The sequence below is a fragment of the Haemaphysalis longicornis genome, unplaced genomic scaffold, assembly GCF_048455015.1.
Source record: "Haemaphysalis longicornis isolate Haplotype H1 unplaced genomic scaffold, Haemaphysalis longicornis Haplotype H1 scaffold_6, whole genome shotgun sequence".
Lineage (NCBI taxonomy): Eukaryota > Metazoa > Arthropoda > Arachnida > Ixodida > Ixodidae > Haemaphysalis > Haemaphysalis longicornis.
The window spans coordinates 99,699,853-99,720,119 of NW_027526407.1; the positions used below are offsets into that span (position 1 = coordinate 99,699,853).

At 43.0% G+C, this 20,267-nt stretch overlaps 1 protein-coding gene across 1 annotated transcript; it reads left to right on the forward strand.

The window, feature by feature from the left end:
- The first annotated feature begins 17,505 nt into the window (after nt 1–17,505).
- LOC144141806 (uncharacterized) lies at nt 17,506–19,384 on the forward strand. The gene is made up of 2 exons (XM_077673298.1): nt 17,506–17,664; nt 18,658–19,384. Exons 1-2 carry the CDS (start codon nt 17,659–17,661, stop codon nt 19,303–19,305), a joined length of 654 nt encoding a protein of 217 aa, XP_077529424.1. The 5' UTR covers nt 17,506–17,658; the 3' UTR covers nt 19,306–19,384.
- Nucleotides 19,385–20,267: the final 883 nt, after the last annotated feature.

A 20,267-nucleotide genomic window follows, 5' to 3' on the forward strand; every position in this document is an offset into this window, starting at 1 on the left:
TTCTCTGTTCGTGGCAGTCGTCTTTTTTTGTTTTTCTACGCAGTAATTACGCTCTTGACATATATGCTTCTGGTGCATGCGTATCACTTTTGTATTCGCCCTTCGACAATTATGCCCTTCTTGTCGCTTGTCCATGCTGCCGCCTTGCACTGGCCGGGGACCCACCAAACTCCACCCGCAGCATTTTTCCTCTATCCTACCCACTGAAACTGGGCACAATAAAACCTTAAAATCTTTAAATATGTGACATAAGCTACCTGTACGCTGAGCAGGGCTCAAATGCATGAACTATGCCACTAGTTGCAGTAGCTTATAAAAGCTTTGCCCGTGTACACCTCGTTTTCTCGCCCACTTTCGTAAGCCACACAGATGGCGAATGGATTTTGGGACCAGCAAAACCCACGATGCGTTAACATCGTGGATGGTAACCTGGTTGACGCTGACCACCTCAAACTTTCTGGTTACTATCCCGATGGTGCTGCGTTTTAAAACACAGCGAAAACTCTTGGATCCCCCACGAGGTGGCAGTCAACGTAATGAGAACCTTCATACCTGTCGAACTTACGCTCGAATACTTGCGCTGCTAAGGCTGTAGAAAACACGGACAGAAACGAGAAAACACAACAGCAACGCGAAGGCGCAAGCTGCCAACTGTTTATTCTTTGGAACGCCTTCTGTGGCTTCGCCCAAAAAGAAAGACTCAGAAAAAAGCAGGGGGCTTAGTAAGTTTTAAACTTACCAGATTGTAGCCTGCAATGTCTCTTACGTTCACCAGCTCACCTATATTGTTGTACACAGCAGAAATTTTCACCGGATACGTGGGAACAACGGCATCACAAGAAGTCAAAAGGCGGATGAAAGGGCCCGCGAAGGCTTTTTTCACCGGAAGGTAAGGCGAGGTATTTTTTGCAAAGACAGAACCCCCTGCCTTGGCACACCGCTTTGGGTTAACTCAAATAAACCGGATAAGGGGTAACCAATTTGGTAACCCCTGCTTTAGTGCATGTGGTTGGCCCGGACTTAAAATAGAAAATTCCTTGACAGCTCCCTCGTTGCATTAAACTCTATGCTAAGGCAATGAAGCTTACATAAACATATGGGTTTTCTGATGGGCTAGAAGGTATACATTGCACTTGGAACGAAAACAGCGCAACAGACAAGACAAACGCAAGTAATTCCCTCGCCACAGGCGCTCAGGCGATGTGAGATTCCCAGTAAGGTCTTTCGCCTTGTACCGACGACAAACGCCTACTGCGACAACGGTTCTTTTCTGCAGATTGTTGAAGACATTTTATTAGAATGCATCTGCTAGCTACACGACACCAAGATTATTCTTTCTTCATTGGATTGCACGCCTAGGATGAGGACCAGTAACTTTGAAGACTTTACTAGGATCATAGACATGTCCCTCGAAGCAGTGGCAAGCGATATCTCGAGTGTCACGAAACTCTCGATCAGCAGTCCTGCCCCTATCGACCCCACTTACAACTCAATGCTCTCAAACAACACAGAAAGGATAACATTTCTGCTCCACACCCCTTACAGTCAAATAACCAAGCGTACATACTGCGGAGACTGCAAGAACAAAAAGTTTACAATCACAGAATCCTTCTGAAAATCTCACCATCCCTCTTCTCGTCAGTCTGCATGCCCTGCAGGTGCCCTCTTACGACGTATCATTTCGCATCCTGCTGCCCAAATAACCTCAACCTCATTAGCAATCCGTCCCTTGAGCAGTGGGGAGTCAGCGCTGACCAATTCCGCACCGAAGCTTCAAGAAGCCCTGGTACAACGATCCTTGCTTTCGGCGTAGACTAGCGGCCTCCTGGACATGGGAGGCTTCTCTCGACCGATGGAGGAGCGCCTTTATGATGTAACCAAAGTGACTGCGAATCCCGTCCGGGGTTGTAAACTTTTCTTGGCAGGGCTCGTCATATTCTCGTCATACCCTACAATTTAGAATAAATTCCAGCTTTTAAGTAGAAGGCATGGTGCCACTGGGGTTCATGAAAGCAGACTAATGAATCCAAGGCGGGAAAAATGGTGATTATAATAATTACGATGACGGTGACAGCATCAACGAACACGACGACAACGACGATGATTATGATGATAATAATAACAGCAATAATAGTGTTAATAGAGTAATAATATTAATCAATCAATCAATCAATGTTTATTCGTGTGCCCAACAACAGCCGGAGGGCCTATGTGCTGGCGCAGGAGAAAAAAACAGAAACAAAAATGAAACAGGAGACGCAAGACGTGCACATGTCACATACACAATAAAGAAAATACCATTCGTTACACTAACCGACAATTACACGCTGTGACACACACCCACATACACACACACAGTCACACTCATATATATATATATATATATATATATATATATATATATATATATATATATATATATATAGAAATTGTAGTGCCTATAGCAATAGGGCAATGCACCCAAACGGTTTAGTAATCAATCAATCAATCAATCAATCATGTTTATTTACGTGCCCAGGAACAGCCAGAGGCCTGAGTGCTGGCGCACGGATAGTTACATGAAAACAAAATACAAGAAACATATTGCAAGAAACAAACAAGCGACAAGACACACACATATTGAAGTAGCGAAAATTACAAAAATAAAGCACAGGCGGAGCCTGGGTACAGGTAAAAAAGAAAAAAGAAGATGCCTTTGTGGCTCAGCTTATTGTAATGAATACACAACAAGCAGAGAACAAAGTTTGACAGTAAGACGACAAAAACAATGACAAGAGTATAGAGACAAATGATAAGACAAGCATGATAAGTAAACAGTTTCAAAAACAGGCAACTATATTGGTTAAACAGAACCGCAGAGAAACCAAATTTCAGCAATAAAAAAAAAGAAAAACGAACGACAGAGATATCATAGATGTTTAACATACTGTGTTCAACAGCGCAGTACGGTAAATTGTAAAGGAGCTTTGAAAGATGTCAAGGCGTTCAGAGAAGCGGTTGTAGCAATTCTGTATTCTGCGCACTGGAGAATGATTGGAGTTGCGCGCAGCGGTCAAGAAAGGGCGATGCGACCTGGTGGGCCTCTGTGGAACACTAAACTCTAAACAGTTAAGCAGGTCCGTGCAAGAAAGGTCACCATGAACAATTTTGTGAAGAAATGTAAGGTCTGCACGCATACGTCTGCAGGTCAACGAAGGGATGGAAGTAACTATGGGTAAGTCAAAATCAGGATGAAAACTGTGATTGTGATGACGGTGCTTAAATATGGATAAAAACTTCTTCTACACACGTTCTATTATTTCACTACTAGATTTGGAGATGCCGTTCCAGGCAACAGAAGCATATTCTAACTGGGGGATACATATTGCATTGTATAGCATTAGAAATGGATCTGGAGAAGAGAATTCCTTTGTAATCCGACACACATTTCCAAGACTTCGGAGCGCTCGCCGGGTGATGAGCCTAATATGAGAAGAAAAAGAGAGGGTACTGTCGAAAAGACCTCCGAGGTCCCTAATCTCCTACCCTTTGCAAAGGAGCTCCCTCTATACTGTAGGAAAACAGTAGACGATGGGTTTTCCGGCTGTACGTGACAACCTTTGTTTTAGCTGGATTTAAAATTAGACAGTTTTTGCTGCACCAGACCGATAATTCCGACACATCCCTCTGCAAGGCACAACAGTCCTGAAAACTGCTAATGTGCCTAAATAGTTTTACATCATCAGCATAGAGAAGAGATGAAGATTTTGTTAACACTGTTGACACATCATTGATAAAGATAGAAAACAATAGTGGACCCAGCACAGAACCCTGAGGTACACCACTCGTTGCAGTGTAAACACTAGACCTTTTGAAGTTTACATCTACGTAAAAGGACCGGTCAAGGAGATAGTTGGACAACAAGGCAACAAGGCTTGCATCAACACCGGACATAGTAAGCTTGTTAATTAATAATTTATGGTTCACTACATCAAACGCCTTACTGAGGTCAAAAAAGATAACATCCAACTGGCCGTTTTCACAAACTGCAGCCGAAGCCTGAGTCATGAAGCTTGCAAGATTTGTAACCGTCGATCGACCCGAGAAAAAGCCGTGCTGATTTGGTATCAGAACGTTCTTGACGCAGGCAGCAAGAACGTTGTGCAGAGCTGACTCAAAGAGTTTTGAGGCGACACAAAGGAGTGAGATTGGGCGATAGTTGGTAACGGCTGACTTATCACCAGACTTAAATATTGGAAAAATTCGAGCAATCTTCCATGCATGAGGAAATTTGCCGAAAAGTAAACAGTTATTATAAATGGAAGTTAAGACAGGCACAAAAATGTTGCCGTAAGCCTTCATGAGGGCTGCTGGAATTCCGTCTGCACCACAGGAAAATGACGGTTTCATCCGTTTAAGGCTATCATTGACAAGTTTCTCATCGAACATAAGTGTACTAAAATTAGACATATTATTAAACGATCGGCGTTCGTCGTGACCATCTGGCAGTTGAAAGACAGAATGAAAGTACTGAGCAAAGCTAGTGGCGACATCCTCAACCTGTTCCCCATCGGAATTAAGCAGGCTAATGTGTTCTTTAGACTCCTTAGAACGGCCGCGTACATACCTCCAGAAGTCAGCCGGTTTCTGAGACGCAGAAGCCTCTAACGACTCTATATAGAGCTGGTGGTCACGCCGGTAGAGGCTTTTACAAAGTGAGCGATACCGACTAAACTCCGCTTTCCACTTGTCAAGCCCAGAACGCTTGGCCGCCTTTTTGTGGGCGCTGTCCTTAAGTTTAACCGAACTTCGAAGTTCTTTAGAGAACCAATGGGGAAATTTGGAATGAACAGGCTTATAACAAGGGATGTACTTTTCCATGCCACTCCTGACAATTTCGGTAAAACGTCGAACCTGTTCGTCAACATCATTGACATCAAAAACACTAGACCATTCAGCAGATGAATAAAAGTGATAGAGCCCAACATAATCTCCACGCTTGAAAGCATATCGCGGGACTGCACAATCGTCAACACCACCATAGCAATGCTGGGAAGCGACAGAGACAGAGACAATAAGAGGGGGGTGAAACTTGTCGGGGTGTACAAGAGATATTTCGGAGGCACACACTTCTACGTTTTTCAAGTTCGAGAAGCACACATCTAGGACATTACCACAGAAGTTTTCTATGTGGCAGAACTGCTGCAAGGAGGTGAATGATTGAAAATCTAATAACATGGGCATTTCTGCGCTGCATAATGGTTTTTATGCTGAAATGAAAGACTGTTCCAGTGAATACCTGGGGTGTTGAAGTCCCCAAGTATAATTAGCTTATGGTTGGCTAATAATAATAGTAAATGTTTACTAGAGTGCTCAAGAACAGCCGAGATATTGGTTCTGGCGCAGTCAGGAAGACAAAATGCGGCACTAATATACAGCAGAAGCTCACAATATAAACAGACAACGAGAAGGACGAGAGAAGAAACAAAAGCAAAAAACAAATAAAGCCAAAGGATAATAAAAAGGTATTCCAACCAAAATTAGGCGTTTAAGAGACTCTAATGGTGGATCAATGGCAAAAGTACGTGGAACAATGGTCACAGCAGTTGGGTGAAGCAAGCAGACATAAAAACATATACGCAGATATACGCGAAAACGCGAAGCTTCAATTAAACATGAATGTATGAAACAAAATACAGGAACTGATTTATGAAATTACAGCAACAGAAGATGAAAAGTGCCAGACACATCACTGTGGCTCCTCGCGGCACAATAAACCGTGTACTATGGAAGGCAAGTAGCATACCGTAATATATGACAAGTCAATGAAGCAATTACCGCCACAAAGTCACGAACATACAGGAATTACAAGCAAGAAACAAGAACTATGAAGACATTGCACACATAATAATAATAATAATAATAATAATAATAATAATATTATTATTATTATTATTATTATTAAGCAAAAGGGTGGCGGTGTTCTCATTGCCATCGATCGCTCAGTGCAATGCGTGCGGCGTGCAGACCTCGAGACTGAGGAATCAGTCTGGCTTGAGATAGGCCTCAAGAGGGGCGAGAAGCTGCTCATCGGTGCATTCTATATAACCCCGGATATTTTACCTGCTGAATATAATCTAAAGCTCACATCTATTGAAAATGTTTCCAATTCACACTCCAACCATAAGCTAATTATACTTGGGGACTTCAACACCCCAGGTATTCACTGGAACAGTCTTTCATTTCAGCATAAAAACCATTATGCAGCGCAGAAATGCACCATGTTATTAGATTTTCAATCATTCACCTCTTTGCAGCAGTTCTGCCACATAGAAAACTTCTGTGGTAATGTCCTAGATGTGTGCTTCTCGAACTTGAAAAACGTAGAAGTGTGTGCCTCCGAAGTATCTCTTGTACACCCCGACAAGTTTCACCCCCCTCTTATTGTCTCTGTCTCTGTCGCTGCCCAGCATTGCTATGGTGGTGTTGACGATTGTGCAGTCCCGCGATATGCTTTCAAGCGTGGAGATTATGTTGGGCTCTATCACTTTTATTCATCTGCTGAATGGTCTAGTGTTTTTGATGTCAATGATGTTGACGAACAGGTTCGACGTTTTACCGAAATTGTCAGGAGTGGCATGGAAAAGTACATCCCTTGTTATATGCCTGTTCATTCCAAATTTCCCCATTGGTTCTCTAAAGAACTCCGAAGTTCGCTTAAACTTAAGGACAGCGCCCACAAAAAGGCCAAGCGTTCTGGGCTCGACAAGTGGAAAGCGGAGTTTAGTCGGTATCGCTCACTTTGTAAAAGCCTCTACCGGCGTGACCACCAGCTCTATATAGAGTCGTTAGAGGCTTCTGCGTCTCAGAAACCGGCTGACTTCTGGAGGTATGTACGCGGCCGTTCTAAGGAGTCTAAAGAGCACATTAGCCTGCTTAATTCCGATGGGGAACAGGTTGAGGATGTCGCCACTAGCTTTGCTCAGTACTTTCATTCTGTCTTTCAATTGCCAGATGGTCACGACGAACGCCTGTCGTTTAATAATATGTCTAATTTTAGTACACTTATGTTCGATGAAAAACTTGTCAATGATAGCCTTAAACGGATGAAACCGTCATTTTCCTGTGGTGCAGACGGAATTCCAGCAGCCCTCATGAAGGTTTACGGCAACATTTTTGTGCCTGTCTTAACTTCCATTTATAATAACTGTTTACTTTTCGGCAAATTTCCTCGTGCATGGAAGATTGCTCGAATTTTTCCAATATTTAAGTCTGGTGATAAGTCAGCCGTTACCAACTATCGCCCAATCTCACTCCTTTGTGTCGCCTCAAAACTCTTTGAGTCAGCTCTGCACAACGTTCTTGCTGCCTGCGTCAAAAACGTTGTGATACCAAATCAGCACGGCTTTTTCTCGGGTCGATCGACGGTTACAAATCTTGCAAGCTTCATGACTCAGGCTTCGGCTGCAGTTTGTGAAAACGGCCAGTTGGATGTTATTTATTTTGACCTCAGTAAGGCGTTTGATGTAGTGAACCATAAATTATTAATTAACAAGCTTACTATGTCCGGTGTTGATGCAAGTCTTGTTGCCTTGTTGTCCAACTATCTCCTTGACCGGTCCTTTTACGTAGATGTAAACTTCAAAAGGTCTAGTGTTTACACTGCAACGAGTGGTGTACCTGAGGGTTCTGTGCTGGGTCCACTATTGTTTTCTATCTTTATCAATGATGTGTCAACAGTGTTAACAAAATCTTCATTTCTTCTCTATGCTGATGATGTCAAGCTATTTAGGCACATTAGCAGTTTTCAGGACTGCTGTGCCTTGCAGAGGGATGTGTCGGAATTATCGGTCTGGTGCAGCAAGAACTGTCTAATTTTAAATCCAGCAAAAACAAAGGTTGTCACGTACAGCCGGAAAACCCATCGTCTACTGTTTTCCTACAGTATAGCGGGAGCTCCTTTGCAAAGGGTTGAGGAGATTAGGGACCTCGGGGTTCTTTTCGACGGTACCCTCTCTTTTTCTTCTCATATTAGGCTCATCACCCGGCGAGCGCTCCGAAGACTTGGAAATGTGTGTCGGATTACAAAGGAATTCTCTTCTCCAGATCCATTTCTAATGCTATACAATGCAATATGTATCCCCCAGTTAGAATATGCTTCAGTTGCCTGGAACGGCATCTCCAAATCTAGTAGTGAATTAATAGAACGTGTGCAGAAGAAGTTTTTATCCATATTTAAGCACCGTCATCACAATCACAGTTTTCATCCTGATTCTGACTTACCCATAGTTACTTCCATCCCTTCGTTGACCTGCAGACGTATGCGTGCAGACCTTACATTTCTTCACAAAATTGTTCATGGTGACCTTTCTTGCGCAGACCTGCTTAACTGTTTAGAGTTTAGTGTTCCACAGAGGCCCACCAGGTCGCATCGCCCTTTCTTGACCGCTGCGCGCAACTCCAATCATTCTCCAGTGCGCAGAATACAGAATTGCTACAACCGCTTCTCTGAACGCCTTGACATCTTTCAAAGCTCCTTTACGATTTACCGTAGTGCGCTGTTGAACACAGTATGTTAAACATCTATGATATCTCTGTCGTTCGTTTTTCTTTTTATTATTGCTGAAATTTGGTTTCTCTGTGGTTCTGTTTAACCAATATAGTTGCCTGTTTTTGAAACTGTTTACTTATCATGCTTGTCTTATCATTTGTCTCTATACTCTTGTCATTGTTTTTTTCGTCTTACTGTTAAACTTTGTTCTCTGCTTGTTGTGTATTCATTACAATAAGCTGAGCCACAAAGGCATCTTCTTTTTCTTTTTTACCTGTACCCAGGCTCCGCCTGTACTTTATTTCTGTAATTTTCGCTACTTCAATTTGTGTTTCTTGTCGCTTGTTTGTTTTTTCCAATATGTTTCTTGTATTTTGTTTTCATGTAACTATCCGTGCGCCAGCACTCAGGCCTCTGGCTGTTCCTGGGCACGTAAATAAACATGATTGATTGATTGATTGATTGATTGATTGATTATTATTATTATGTGTGATGACTTGGTTGCACTTATCAATGTCAACTTGCCGAACAAACTTTTCCGAAGATTTCGAACTTTCAGAACAGATGCTTTAAGTAAACGATGCTCGTCCATCTGCAGAATACAATGTGCATATAATGAATATTCCGATCGTCTTGATATATTCCAGAGCTCTTTGTCTTTGTTCTCTAATGAATTGAAAACTGTTGTAACTTAAGTGCCTTTATGTCATTTATGTGCCGTATTTCTGTTCAGTATTTATTTTATGCAAATCATCATCTTGCTTGTTTGTTTTTCACTTTTCCTGATTTTGTGTTGCTTGAATATCTGTCGGTTTAAGTGTCAGTGCTTGTAACGCTGAACTTCGTTTTTCCATTTTGAAACTTCCTGACATTTTGTTACAAAACCTTTGTTTTATGTGTATAATCTATCTCCGTCATGTGTATTGAGTATTTGCTTGTGTATTTTCAATTTTTCACGTGCCTTCAACGTTTTGCTGGCCGGGTGTCATGGCTTCTAACACTAGGCTTCCTTTTTTTTTTTTGCTGTTTTGCTGTTTTGCTTTCTGGGATCTCTGTAACTATTTTTATCTTATTGTTTCTTTCATATATACGGTTTTCTGTGTTGTGTTGTCTTGATTTTAGTTTGTTTTTATGAATGCTTGTATATGGTGTACCAGTACCAGGACCCTAGGGTTGTTCCTGGGCACCAAAAATAAAGGTTGATTGATTGATTGATTGATTAGTCAATCAATCAATCATTTATTTAACGTGCCCAGGAACAACCGAGGGGTCTTGATACTGGCGCACAAAAAAGAAACAAAAAAACTAATAATAACACAATAGAATAAGATGACAATGTTCAGAAGAAAAGTATAAGAGACATAGTGAGTACAGAAATATTAGGACGACAGGACAAAAGTAGATTAACAGAGTATGAGATATAGCAATTCACAATGACAAAACGTCAGATAATATATAATATATATATATATATATATATATATATATATATATATATATATATATATATATATATATATATATATATATATATATATATATATATATATATATATATATATATATATATTTATATATATTATATATATTATATTTATATATACAACAATGTGCCAGCAAACTAAACTAAAAGAAAAAAAAAGGAACAAATCGTACATGTGATGTTATCGTATAACGGTACAAACATTGGTAACAATAATAATTATAATAATATAATGATAATAATCAGGCTGATGTCTTTATACGCAGATAAGGACGTGTGCGTTTCGTTGCCAGCGACTGTTTGGTGGTCGTGAAGTCATAAAATTCAGAAAATTAGTTGCCAAACCACATGCTGAAACAAAAGCTTCCAGAAATGCTAAATGTTTGGCACCCGAACAACGCTACTGTCGAAAAAGATAATTAATTGCCTGCATTCTTCTCCCTCTAAACCAGACCTTCTGGAGCAAGTGACTGTTACAGATTGTAATGTATTTCCTATGCCTACCCATGATAACCACTATATATCCTCTTCCCAATGGAACTGTTCTTTATTTCTGATATGGATCTCTTCCATAAACTTGCGGAAAAAATGTGTCTAATTGAACCATGACGCGTTTCCTGATATTGTGAAGACTTCGTGAAAAATGCGTGCAACCAGGACCGTTGCGCGTTTTCCGTTACTGCAAAATATGCTGATTGTTTTTTTTTCTTTCGTTTGTGCTACCCCATGTTTTTACATTACGCTGCGGAAAACATAAAAATCTCATATTGTATTTTGTTTCACCTCCCCTGTCTGAATAGATGGAAAATAACTGAATTACTGTAATCATCTCACAGCGAGCCAGAACCGAACTTGTAGCATTCGAACTAAATCCCATCAGCAGGAAGAAAACACCACGCAGTTGGTTTTAATTGGTTTAAATTTTAATAGGTGGTTGAACTTGGGGAAAAAAATGAGTCTAATCGGACTGTTGCGTGCCTTCTGTTATTGTGAAGACTGCGTGGAAATGCGTGCAATTGGGACCGTTGGGATATTTCTGTTACTGCAAAATCTACTGATTGTTTTTTTTTTCTATGTGCTGTTCCGTGTTTACAACGTATGGTGCTGAAAACATGCACACGTATCATTGCATTTTGTGCGGCCTCCTCTATCGCAGAAGCTGGCAAATTACTGTAATCATCTAACTTCCAGACCGAATCAAACTTATCATACCCGAACTACAAACCCGTAAACTAAAAACAACCCGCCGCGGTGGCTAAGGCGTTGCGCTGCTGAGCACGAGGTCGCGGGTTCGATTCCCGACCGCGGCGGTCGCTTTTCTGATGGAGGCGAAAAGCAAAAACGCCCGTGTGTACGAGATTTCGACGCACGTTAAAGATCCCCAGGTGGTCAAAATTAATCCGGAGCCCTCCACTACGGCGCGCCTCATCGCCTGCGTTGCGTCGGCGCGTTAAACCTCAATCAATCAGTCAACTAAAAACACCTTGCAGGTGGTTTGAAATTATTCCACATAAAAATTGAACAAGAGTAATTACCACGCTTATTGGTTGCTTCAATCATTAAATAAGTAAAACCTCAAAGCGTCGTTTTTGCTCTAGGCAGCCCTTCTTTTGCGTGCCCTCTTACATGACTCGTTTCGTTGCTTGATTGCAAAGACAGCGAGTTCCGTGAAGCCTGGTACAATCGCGGGCCTTTGAGGACGCGTACGGAGGACAAGTTCGGTAATCTTAAAAAAACCCAAGTAATGAGCTCTTAGTGAATGACACGCACTTCCCGGCTTCTGCAGGAAACTGTATACCCCGACCTTGCAAGCAGAACGCTCTTCATTGTTAGGACGAGGCAGCACTACAATCGACAAAAATGCAGAAAGCCATACGGGGCGGCAGCTGTCCCGTTTGTACAGCGTTAATCCTTTCTTCCTCTTTCCTTGTTTTGTATCCTTTCGCACTGCTTTGTTTCCGGAGATTCAGACTTGCCGACTGTCGCCACTCGTCATCTTGCCGGTACTCTTGTTATAGAGGGGGTAGATTATAGCCCATAAATTAAAGAGCTACTCCTCACCAAAACAGCTCTGTCGCTTGCGCTCCTGGCGCTAAAGGGTTCTCTTCAGGTAAACGCGTAATTGGGTTCGGACGCTGTATAAGCGAGAGATACGACGGCAGGTTGTAGGCCTAACGAAAACGCGTTCGCACGAACCCATCGGGGACAGCTACCTCACAGTACGTGCCAGAGGTCACAACCTTATTGAAATGAAAACCTATTTTCATTCTTATCATATGCTGATATTGCGGCCTTGGAAAAAGTCTGCTCGGAGGCAGTTCAATGTGCTCACAGCCTTTGTTCAAACTCTGTAGCAGTACCAACCGTAACTATGTATACAATAAATAAAGTAAAAAAAGAGCTTAATACTTAGCAGAAACCAATATGAATATCAAGTAACAAAAAAATTCTGGATGTTCGAAACAATATCACAGAGCTTTTAATAAAGAGGGTGCGTTTTGTTTTCTTACTATTACCTTACTTGCGTGCCAGCCCCCTTTAACGCGAGCCAAATTTTATGAATATGATCTCTAGATCCTAAACTCCTTTTCACGCATGCGTTTTACAGGGTACCTGGTTTTAAGAACTTAACAGGTTGAAATTTATGCCGGAAGTTTAAATTTATTAGGCAAGGAACAAATGGTACAGCACAGGCTTCATTTTCCAGTGTCCAGCGCGCAAGGCAAACATCATTTTCCAGCGAGTTATACGGTGCGTAAATTGATGTGGTTTTTGGAATTTGAAATCAAATTGGCTATTTAGGCTATAGTTCTATAATGTGTTTTTTTTTTGTTCCTCAATTGAAAATTGCAATTATCCCATCTCAATTAAACTATTTGTAACAAAATATTCGGCTGCCCTTTGTAGTCAGACAGTGCGGGCGAGGAACAATAGAACTAGAAATACGGCTTAGAATAATAGTGATGGCGACCAAATGACCTCAGGTGGAATTCTAATTGACAAGTGGCCGTTATGCTGTGGTGAATAGGATCTAATTTCTTCGGCTGGACCAAATTTAGGAAGCGGCCGTTGACATTTAAAATGTGGCTTTTTATTATAATGAGCTGATGTGTTCATACTCATGCTTATATCCAAATAGGCATGAGTATGCGTGAACAAGCATGAACAAACTGGTTTGCTTACTGAAGTAGACCACCTCTACATGAACCCCTGAAATAATAATTTCGACCTAACCGAGCAATAGGCGTGCAATGAAAACAATGGTTTCAAGAAAGGGCATGTAGGTTTGCGCTTTTGTTGCGTGTTATATCTATGAATCAAGACAGAAAATAATTGATTCACACGTGCGACAATGTTGGACAACATTATTTCAAGGCTAATTTTGTTAAATTTCTTCCAAAGTCCTTCCCGTTTTATTGGACAATTATCATTGATGTGGAAACAGCTTCCTGGGGCGCTATTCCAGAAGGCCTGAGTTTCGTTTATGGGCCCTATTCTCGACTGCACAAATTGCCGGCAATTCAGGCAATTTTCCGGAAGTCTTTTCTGATTGGCTTTCAATTTTGGTCACGTGCTTCCGGTTGACAAAGCGGTTGTGTGTGCTGTCGCCATTTTGACGTTTCATGTCATTTACGGACACCAGTTCTAAAGTTTGCCTTATTTCTCGTTACTAAAGACGCATAATTCTTGGCCGGCAATGAAAAACCAGACTAAATGCAGCGGACATGACAACGTAAGCCTGTCTTTGCTATTCAACAAAAATACTACTTGTAATACACACCCCCTCTGTGATTGGCTGAGAAGGCGTGACGTAATTTAAACAGTTGGCGGGAACGATTACGTCATGCATTGGCAACTTCAGCCTGCGTAAAAGTGACGTAATGCTGCGTAACAGCTTGAAAATGGCGGCTGTTTTTGTCGCCAAATACAAGTAAAATAGGGCAAAAAATTGCCCCGGCTTACGGCGCCACGAAATGTGCGGCAATTTGCAACAGGCGCAGTTTCGCATGCGCGCTGTTTAAAGCATGTTTCCTACCGAAACAAATTAGTTTCAACTGCTTCCAAGTCAGCGATCATGGAACATACAAATAACATGCAGTATTTATCTTTTATGTTTGGCAATAAAATAAAAATTATTTGTTTGGCGTAACCGCAACATAAGAGGGCAGTACAAGCCTCTCCATGACAAAGAGAACCCAATGCATGGCATTTGTCCATACTTGTCCTAGTAAGCTGTTGGGTCACATGAACGAACTCAAGAGAAAAATAACAATGAAAAGTTACTATTTAGTTCATTACAGCGCTGATTGCAGTCGAGCTTGACGAATGAGTGAATCGGCGACATCGGTGTGCTCCGCGGTTATCAGGCGTAGCGTTTGGCTGCTCTTGTGTCATAAAAGCGATGGTCGCGGCCGTCTTTTTCTGTGATCACGCCATAAACTTGTAACATAGCAGCAGACGATGGCGTGGCGGCGGTGGCGGCAGGGAAGGTGATAACGTGACAAAGCTTGCATTGAAGCGGAGAGCCCAGCTATGTTAATAAAAGCAATTGAAAGAAATAAATAGATACGGTAAAAAAATTGTGTGATGTTCTTTAGCTGACATCCGCCTTTCGCTCTCTTTTGGATCAACGTTACTCGATCGCCTTGTGGTGTTGACGCCACATTTTACCTCCAGAAATGTGTTTTTCTTGTCAGCCTCAGCTACAGTACATGCCAAGTGTTTTTATATCTTTCTTGCACAATATTTGATACCTTGGTATCAATCTTTATGAGTGACTCGTCAAATTACACTGCATGTCGTCATAGCTATAGGTGCAGCACGTCACTGATTACTTACGTCGTGCTTACGCGAAAAACCATGGGCGAAATGCTGGCAATTTGTGTAGTCGAGAATGGCTTCCACAGGTTCCTACCGCACGTCTATCCGTCTGCAGCCGGAGCGTGCGCTTCAGTTATCGTCTGCTCGCAAAGCAGTTTCGAACGAAGCGTCGCATGACCGTGTTTCGTTTATCATCAGCGCGGCGGACTGTCTCCCTCGAGGTGTTGCGTAGCGCGCATTTCTTATGAAAACGTTACTGACAGGATAGCTAATACGTATTACATATGCTCTCAAGGAGACTGTCGACGCACCGATAGTCGGCTGAGGTGGTGTATTCGCAGGGGTGAAGCCGATAGGAACGCAGGTCTGAGCGTTGAGATAACCCAGCTCGTTTCTCGCGCATGCACCTCATCGGGTTCATCTTCTTCCCCTGGCACGTCTTTGGCGCATATCTCTGTGTCTGGATTGGACATAATCCTGTTTTCCTCTTCCACATGGTCGATGTTGGTACGGCGAATACACCGATAGCTTGATGGCCTGTTGCATCTTTTCATTATCATCTCTACAATACAATGAACGGCGCGTGCCTATTGTGGGAAGCGACCTTAACACATTTCAACGGGTTTTGTTCAGCGTCACCGTCGTGTGGTAGGAAGCAGAGCTTGGAAAGCGAGTAAAAGGAAGAGCTAAGAATTAAAGCAACCGCGTGACGCCAGAGGGAGGGTAAGCGGGAGTGGGAAGGGCGCAAAGGAAGAGAGGGTTGCGAGGGGATTGAACTTACGAGAGAAAAAAATAACGACTGTGGAGAGCTACTTCGAACAAGAGCGGTGAAGAGCAAAATGAAAGAAAGCAAACAAACCCGAAAAGTCATTTTCGTTGTTGCTATTCCTTCCTTCGTAACACATGGCCACTTGGGGGTGGGCCCGGAATTTGGACCTTTGAGGAACTAACGTGCTCGGTTCGCAAAATTCGTAACAGTGTGGATTCGAACAGTAACAGTTGTAGAGTAGTGCGTGCAGCGTAAAGCCTGAACGTGATGTCACGGGAGTAGGACAGGTGCACACCACCCTCGCAGAACCCCGATTCGAGGGAGGCTGTGGCGTGTTCCAGTCTGCTTGCACATTAAGACGAACAAATGAAAGAGAAGAAACTGACGCAAACACGCAACAGTAGAAACAAAAGCCGTTTAAAGTAATCCGGGGCAAAAGAAAAAGAAACGAAAGCGAGGAAAAAGGCGAAGTACATTAAATAAAAAAGAAGTTGCTAATACGTCTCACCAGGGTTTCGCCTTAAAAGCACGTAAGCAGACTGGACCGTGCCGAGGAAATTTCGTGTCGAAAATCGGAGGGTTTTGATAAAGTAATATGAGCAGCAACTGTTTTGAATGTGGCGCGTTTTCATCACCCGCTTTCTTTTTTTAGCCTGTCGGCCATAGTCACGTGATCGCACTGTATGCCACCAACGTCAGAAACTACTTCTTAGGACAAAAAATTCCAAACAAGAAGCTCATATGAACGCATAAAGTAAAAACTAAAATGAACTTTGTAGTCAAATACAGATTAATAAAGTAAAAGTACAATAAAATGAAGTAATTGCATTTGCGTGCCCCCAGTAGCCACCAGTGCATCAGTGGAGCGAGAGAACGCACTGACAGATGTGCCACGCCCTAGTCACGCATCCTTAGAACGCGCTTCCCTGGACCGATTACGTCACCTCAATAATCAGCAAATAGCATGAATCGCATTTTAAATTCATTTTAACGCTGCCCTGAAATATTATCATGAGCTTATTATTATCACAACACATCTGCCTTGCCCGAGTTTCGCTCAAACTCGGGCCTTCTGGAATAGCACCCCTGCTTAACGTCACGCATCAAAGGTGATTTTCTACTGGATCAAGAGAAATTTAAGAGGTATATGAATAACTCCATGCAGCCAACATGTGGCAATTAATAACATAAAGAATCTCAAGGATCCCCCCCCGTAAAACACACACACACACACACACAATAATTAAGCTAAAATATTGCTTCACGCGTTATAAAACGGTTTTACTTGGTTTTCTGAATTCTGGCTTTCCGAATGAAATCCCATAGTATGCCCGATTGAAGCGTTGTGATGTATTTTATCAGTTTAGATTAGTAATCTATGTTATGTCTTACTAGATAGGACTGAGGTATTGTTAATAACGAGAGGACAATGGACGACTTCGATAAAAAGAGATCTGTTAGATGTATTAGTCACCTTCCTACTCCGCGTTTAATGAGTGTGTGTCAGGACTGGGCAGTTAGAACAACACAACGGGCCTTTGCAAGGGGAAATGCGTTGCACACGCAAACATTTTCAGAAAACAGGCGACGCTGTGCTTCATCCTGTTTACCGTGGCTTTCCTGTGCGTTCGCCGGTGTGGAGACGACGAACGACTTCGAACACGTATCCGAAATGCGTCCACTGGGATAACAAGAAGCCTGGCAACGGATATGACGATGACTTCTCGGAAGACCAGGCAAAGAAAGGTTTAATGGCGCTGCGGTAAACGACCCACTTCTCGCCACTTAATAGAGTGGTTTCGCTTTTGTCTTTCTTCCCAAAAAGGTAAACAGTATATACGGTAGTTGGCCTAGGTGGAGGGCATGTGTATTTTTCATTTCTTCTATCCGTTCTTTTTCTGTGTGGTCGTTGCAACTGCGCCGGATGGTGGTCCCTGCCCGAAAAGTATAAAAGGGCGGCAAATGCCAGGTGAAGCATCAGTCGCAACCACTGACCACCACTGAACGCCTCGACAACCATTCATCTCCAGAAGACGTCGCCGCAATCCTACAGCAATGAAGGTGAGAGCATCATTGTGCGTTTTTTTCGTACGTTCAAGTCAGAGTGAAGTGGAATTTGAGTAACGACATTGCAGTACTTATCCCATCGTCAATGTGCTTGAAAGACACGGACGCTTGTGTTGCCAGAATTCTATCAGCATTAACTTGGCTTTTTATACTTCTCCAAGGCGCAGTAAAACTGTTCCTTTGGATATTTTTACGCATTGTGTACTCACTGCATACTCGAAGGAATCAAGTATACGGTATCTGTGTTTACGTCTCAGTCAAGTTAATGTGTGTAACCTGTCAGATTGGACATGTAAAAAGAACAAGCTCTATTCACGGAGATTATTAGCAACTGAAAGAAGGTCATAACTAAGGAGTACGATATTTGGAGGAAGGACATAAAACAGCAGATCATTGTCCAAAGTGTCGATTTTAGAAATCTCGAATGGCCATAAGGGTACCATTATTTTACTGTGGTACTTTCAGAAGCCGAATGTTTTTCGTTCTTTGAATTGGCGCTTTCGAAACCAAATGCAATCAAAACCAAATCCTTCATTCAAGTGATTAGTGGTTATTGCTTTTTTGGCCCCTCCAAAGACCCTTCGCACCATGTAAATATGTAAAGTGGCGCTGCATTCTTATGGGCCGATGTTACGATTCCTTCTGAAATTATTCCCCTCGAAATCACCGCAATTATCGAAGGATTTGAATACCTGCAGATTCTTAAGGAATTCATAAACTTTTCTAATATTTTTTTTTCAAACTTTTACACCGGCTATACTTTTCAAAAAGAAGTACGTCTAAAAAATTGTATCTTTCAATGCATATTTTGCGATGTTGAGGCCAACGAGTTCTTGTTTAGAGGCTGACTCTGAATTTTAACGAAGAAACTGGCAGAGATTTGACAGGAATGATCTCTCTCTAAAAATAACAGAAATGCGGGTACTAAACACGCCTAAGCTGCTCGCGTAATACTCGCCTAACGCACTGTTCTTCTTGAAACTGCAGTTCTTCACCGGAGTTGCCATATGCGCCATCCTGGCCTGCTCTGGAGTCCTCGCTGAAGAAGCCAAGAAGAAAGAAGTCGAGGGACGCGGAGGCATCCTCGGAGGAGGCATCGGACTTGGCGGGTATGGCGCCGGAGTGGGACCGGGTCTTGTCGGCGCTGGTCTCGGCGGAGCCGGACTCGGTGGCGTTGGGCTTGGCGGAGCCGGCTACGGCGGATACGGTCAGGGCCTGATCGGAGGCGGTCTAGGCTACGGTGGTCTTGGATTCGGTGGTGCCCGGTACGGCGGTATTGGACTTGGCGGTCTCGGAGGCTACGGAGGTCTCGGCGGAGGGTTCCAGTCCGGCTACGGAGGTCAAGGAGGAGGGTTCCAGTCCGGCTATGGAGGTGCAGCGGGTGGTTTCAACCAAGGAGCGGGGGGCTACGGTGGTGGTGTCGGCTACAGGAGCGTGAACTCCTACAACAGCAACCGAGGATACAACCACAACAACGGGTTCTCTGCCACTGATGGCAAAAGCTTCGGCTCCGGTTTCAACCAGGGCGCAGGAGGTTTCAACAAGGGAATTGGTGGACAGCAGGGCGGGTACGGCCAGTCTTCGTTCGGGAACGCTGGCGGTTTCGGAGGTGCAGCGGGCGGTCTCTACGGCTAAGAAGTGACAAGTTTGGATAAACCCCTTCAACAGGTCTGGTGTTCAAAATTCTGGGTGATAATAAAAATGGTGAAACTGATTATCGGCTCCGACTTTCTCTTTGTTCAGAACAACAGATAAATAAATATAGTTAAACCTGGATATAACGAACTCCTTTGTAACGAATTCCTGGATTTAACGAAGTTTTTACAGTCCCCATTGCTACCCTTATCGAAGTATGCAACGAAACCACGCGATAGGTAACCTCCATGTAACGAAGGCGCTAATGTGATCCGTCATTGTTTTTATCCCTGTTATTGAAGAATTTGCGGAAACATGCATTAGTCGAAGTAATGCTAGAACTACTGTATAAAGCCACAAGCTACGAAAACGCCTAAAATGGCCTAGAAACAAAATTTGCCATGGCGGTGATGATGATGATAATAATGGTGATTATCAACAGTGTGGCTGGCGCCATATCGTGGTTAACGTGGCATCCACTTCTGGTTTTTATTGTGTAACGTGACACACACCGAGTAGCAAAAGTAAGTACGCTTCCCTTTTTTTTTCGCCCGCACAGTAGGCTGCCGTGCGTTTCTACATGCGAGTGCGGTGTGGGTTGGAGACTTAAGTTTTGAGGTGCTAGGCCTTCCTGTCGGCGTGTAGTCGCGTGTCTCTACTGCTATCTGCGGTATCGGTTTGTCGGTAACGAGTGCTGCCGCCAGAAAACGGAAAGTTTTCTTTTTTCAAGACATCTCACAATTTTAAACGCTGTCTTCGCCGCCGAGAAAGAAGAATATCGACACCCGGTACAGTATCCCAGCTAGTCCTCAACAATTTTGAGCGCACAAAAGAGCTTCCAACTTCGCGAGATGCCCTTTCAGCCTACGGCAAAAGTGACACTGAAGTTATGTTTGTGAATAGGGAGTTTTTGCCTCAGTGGAGAGCCTAAGCTCGTGCGAAGGCAGCTGGCGCAAAGGGGA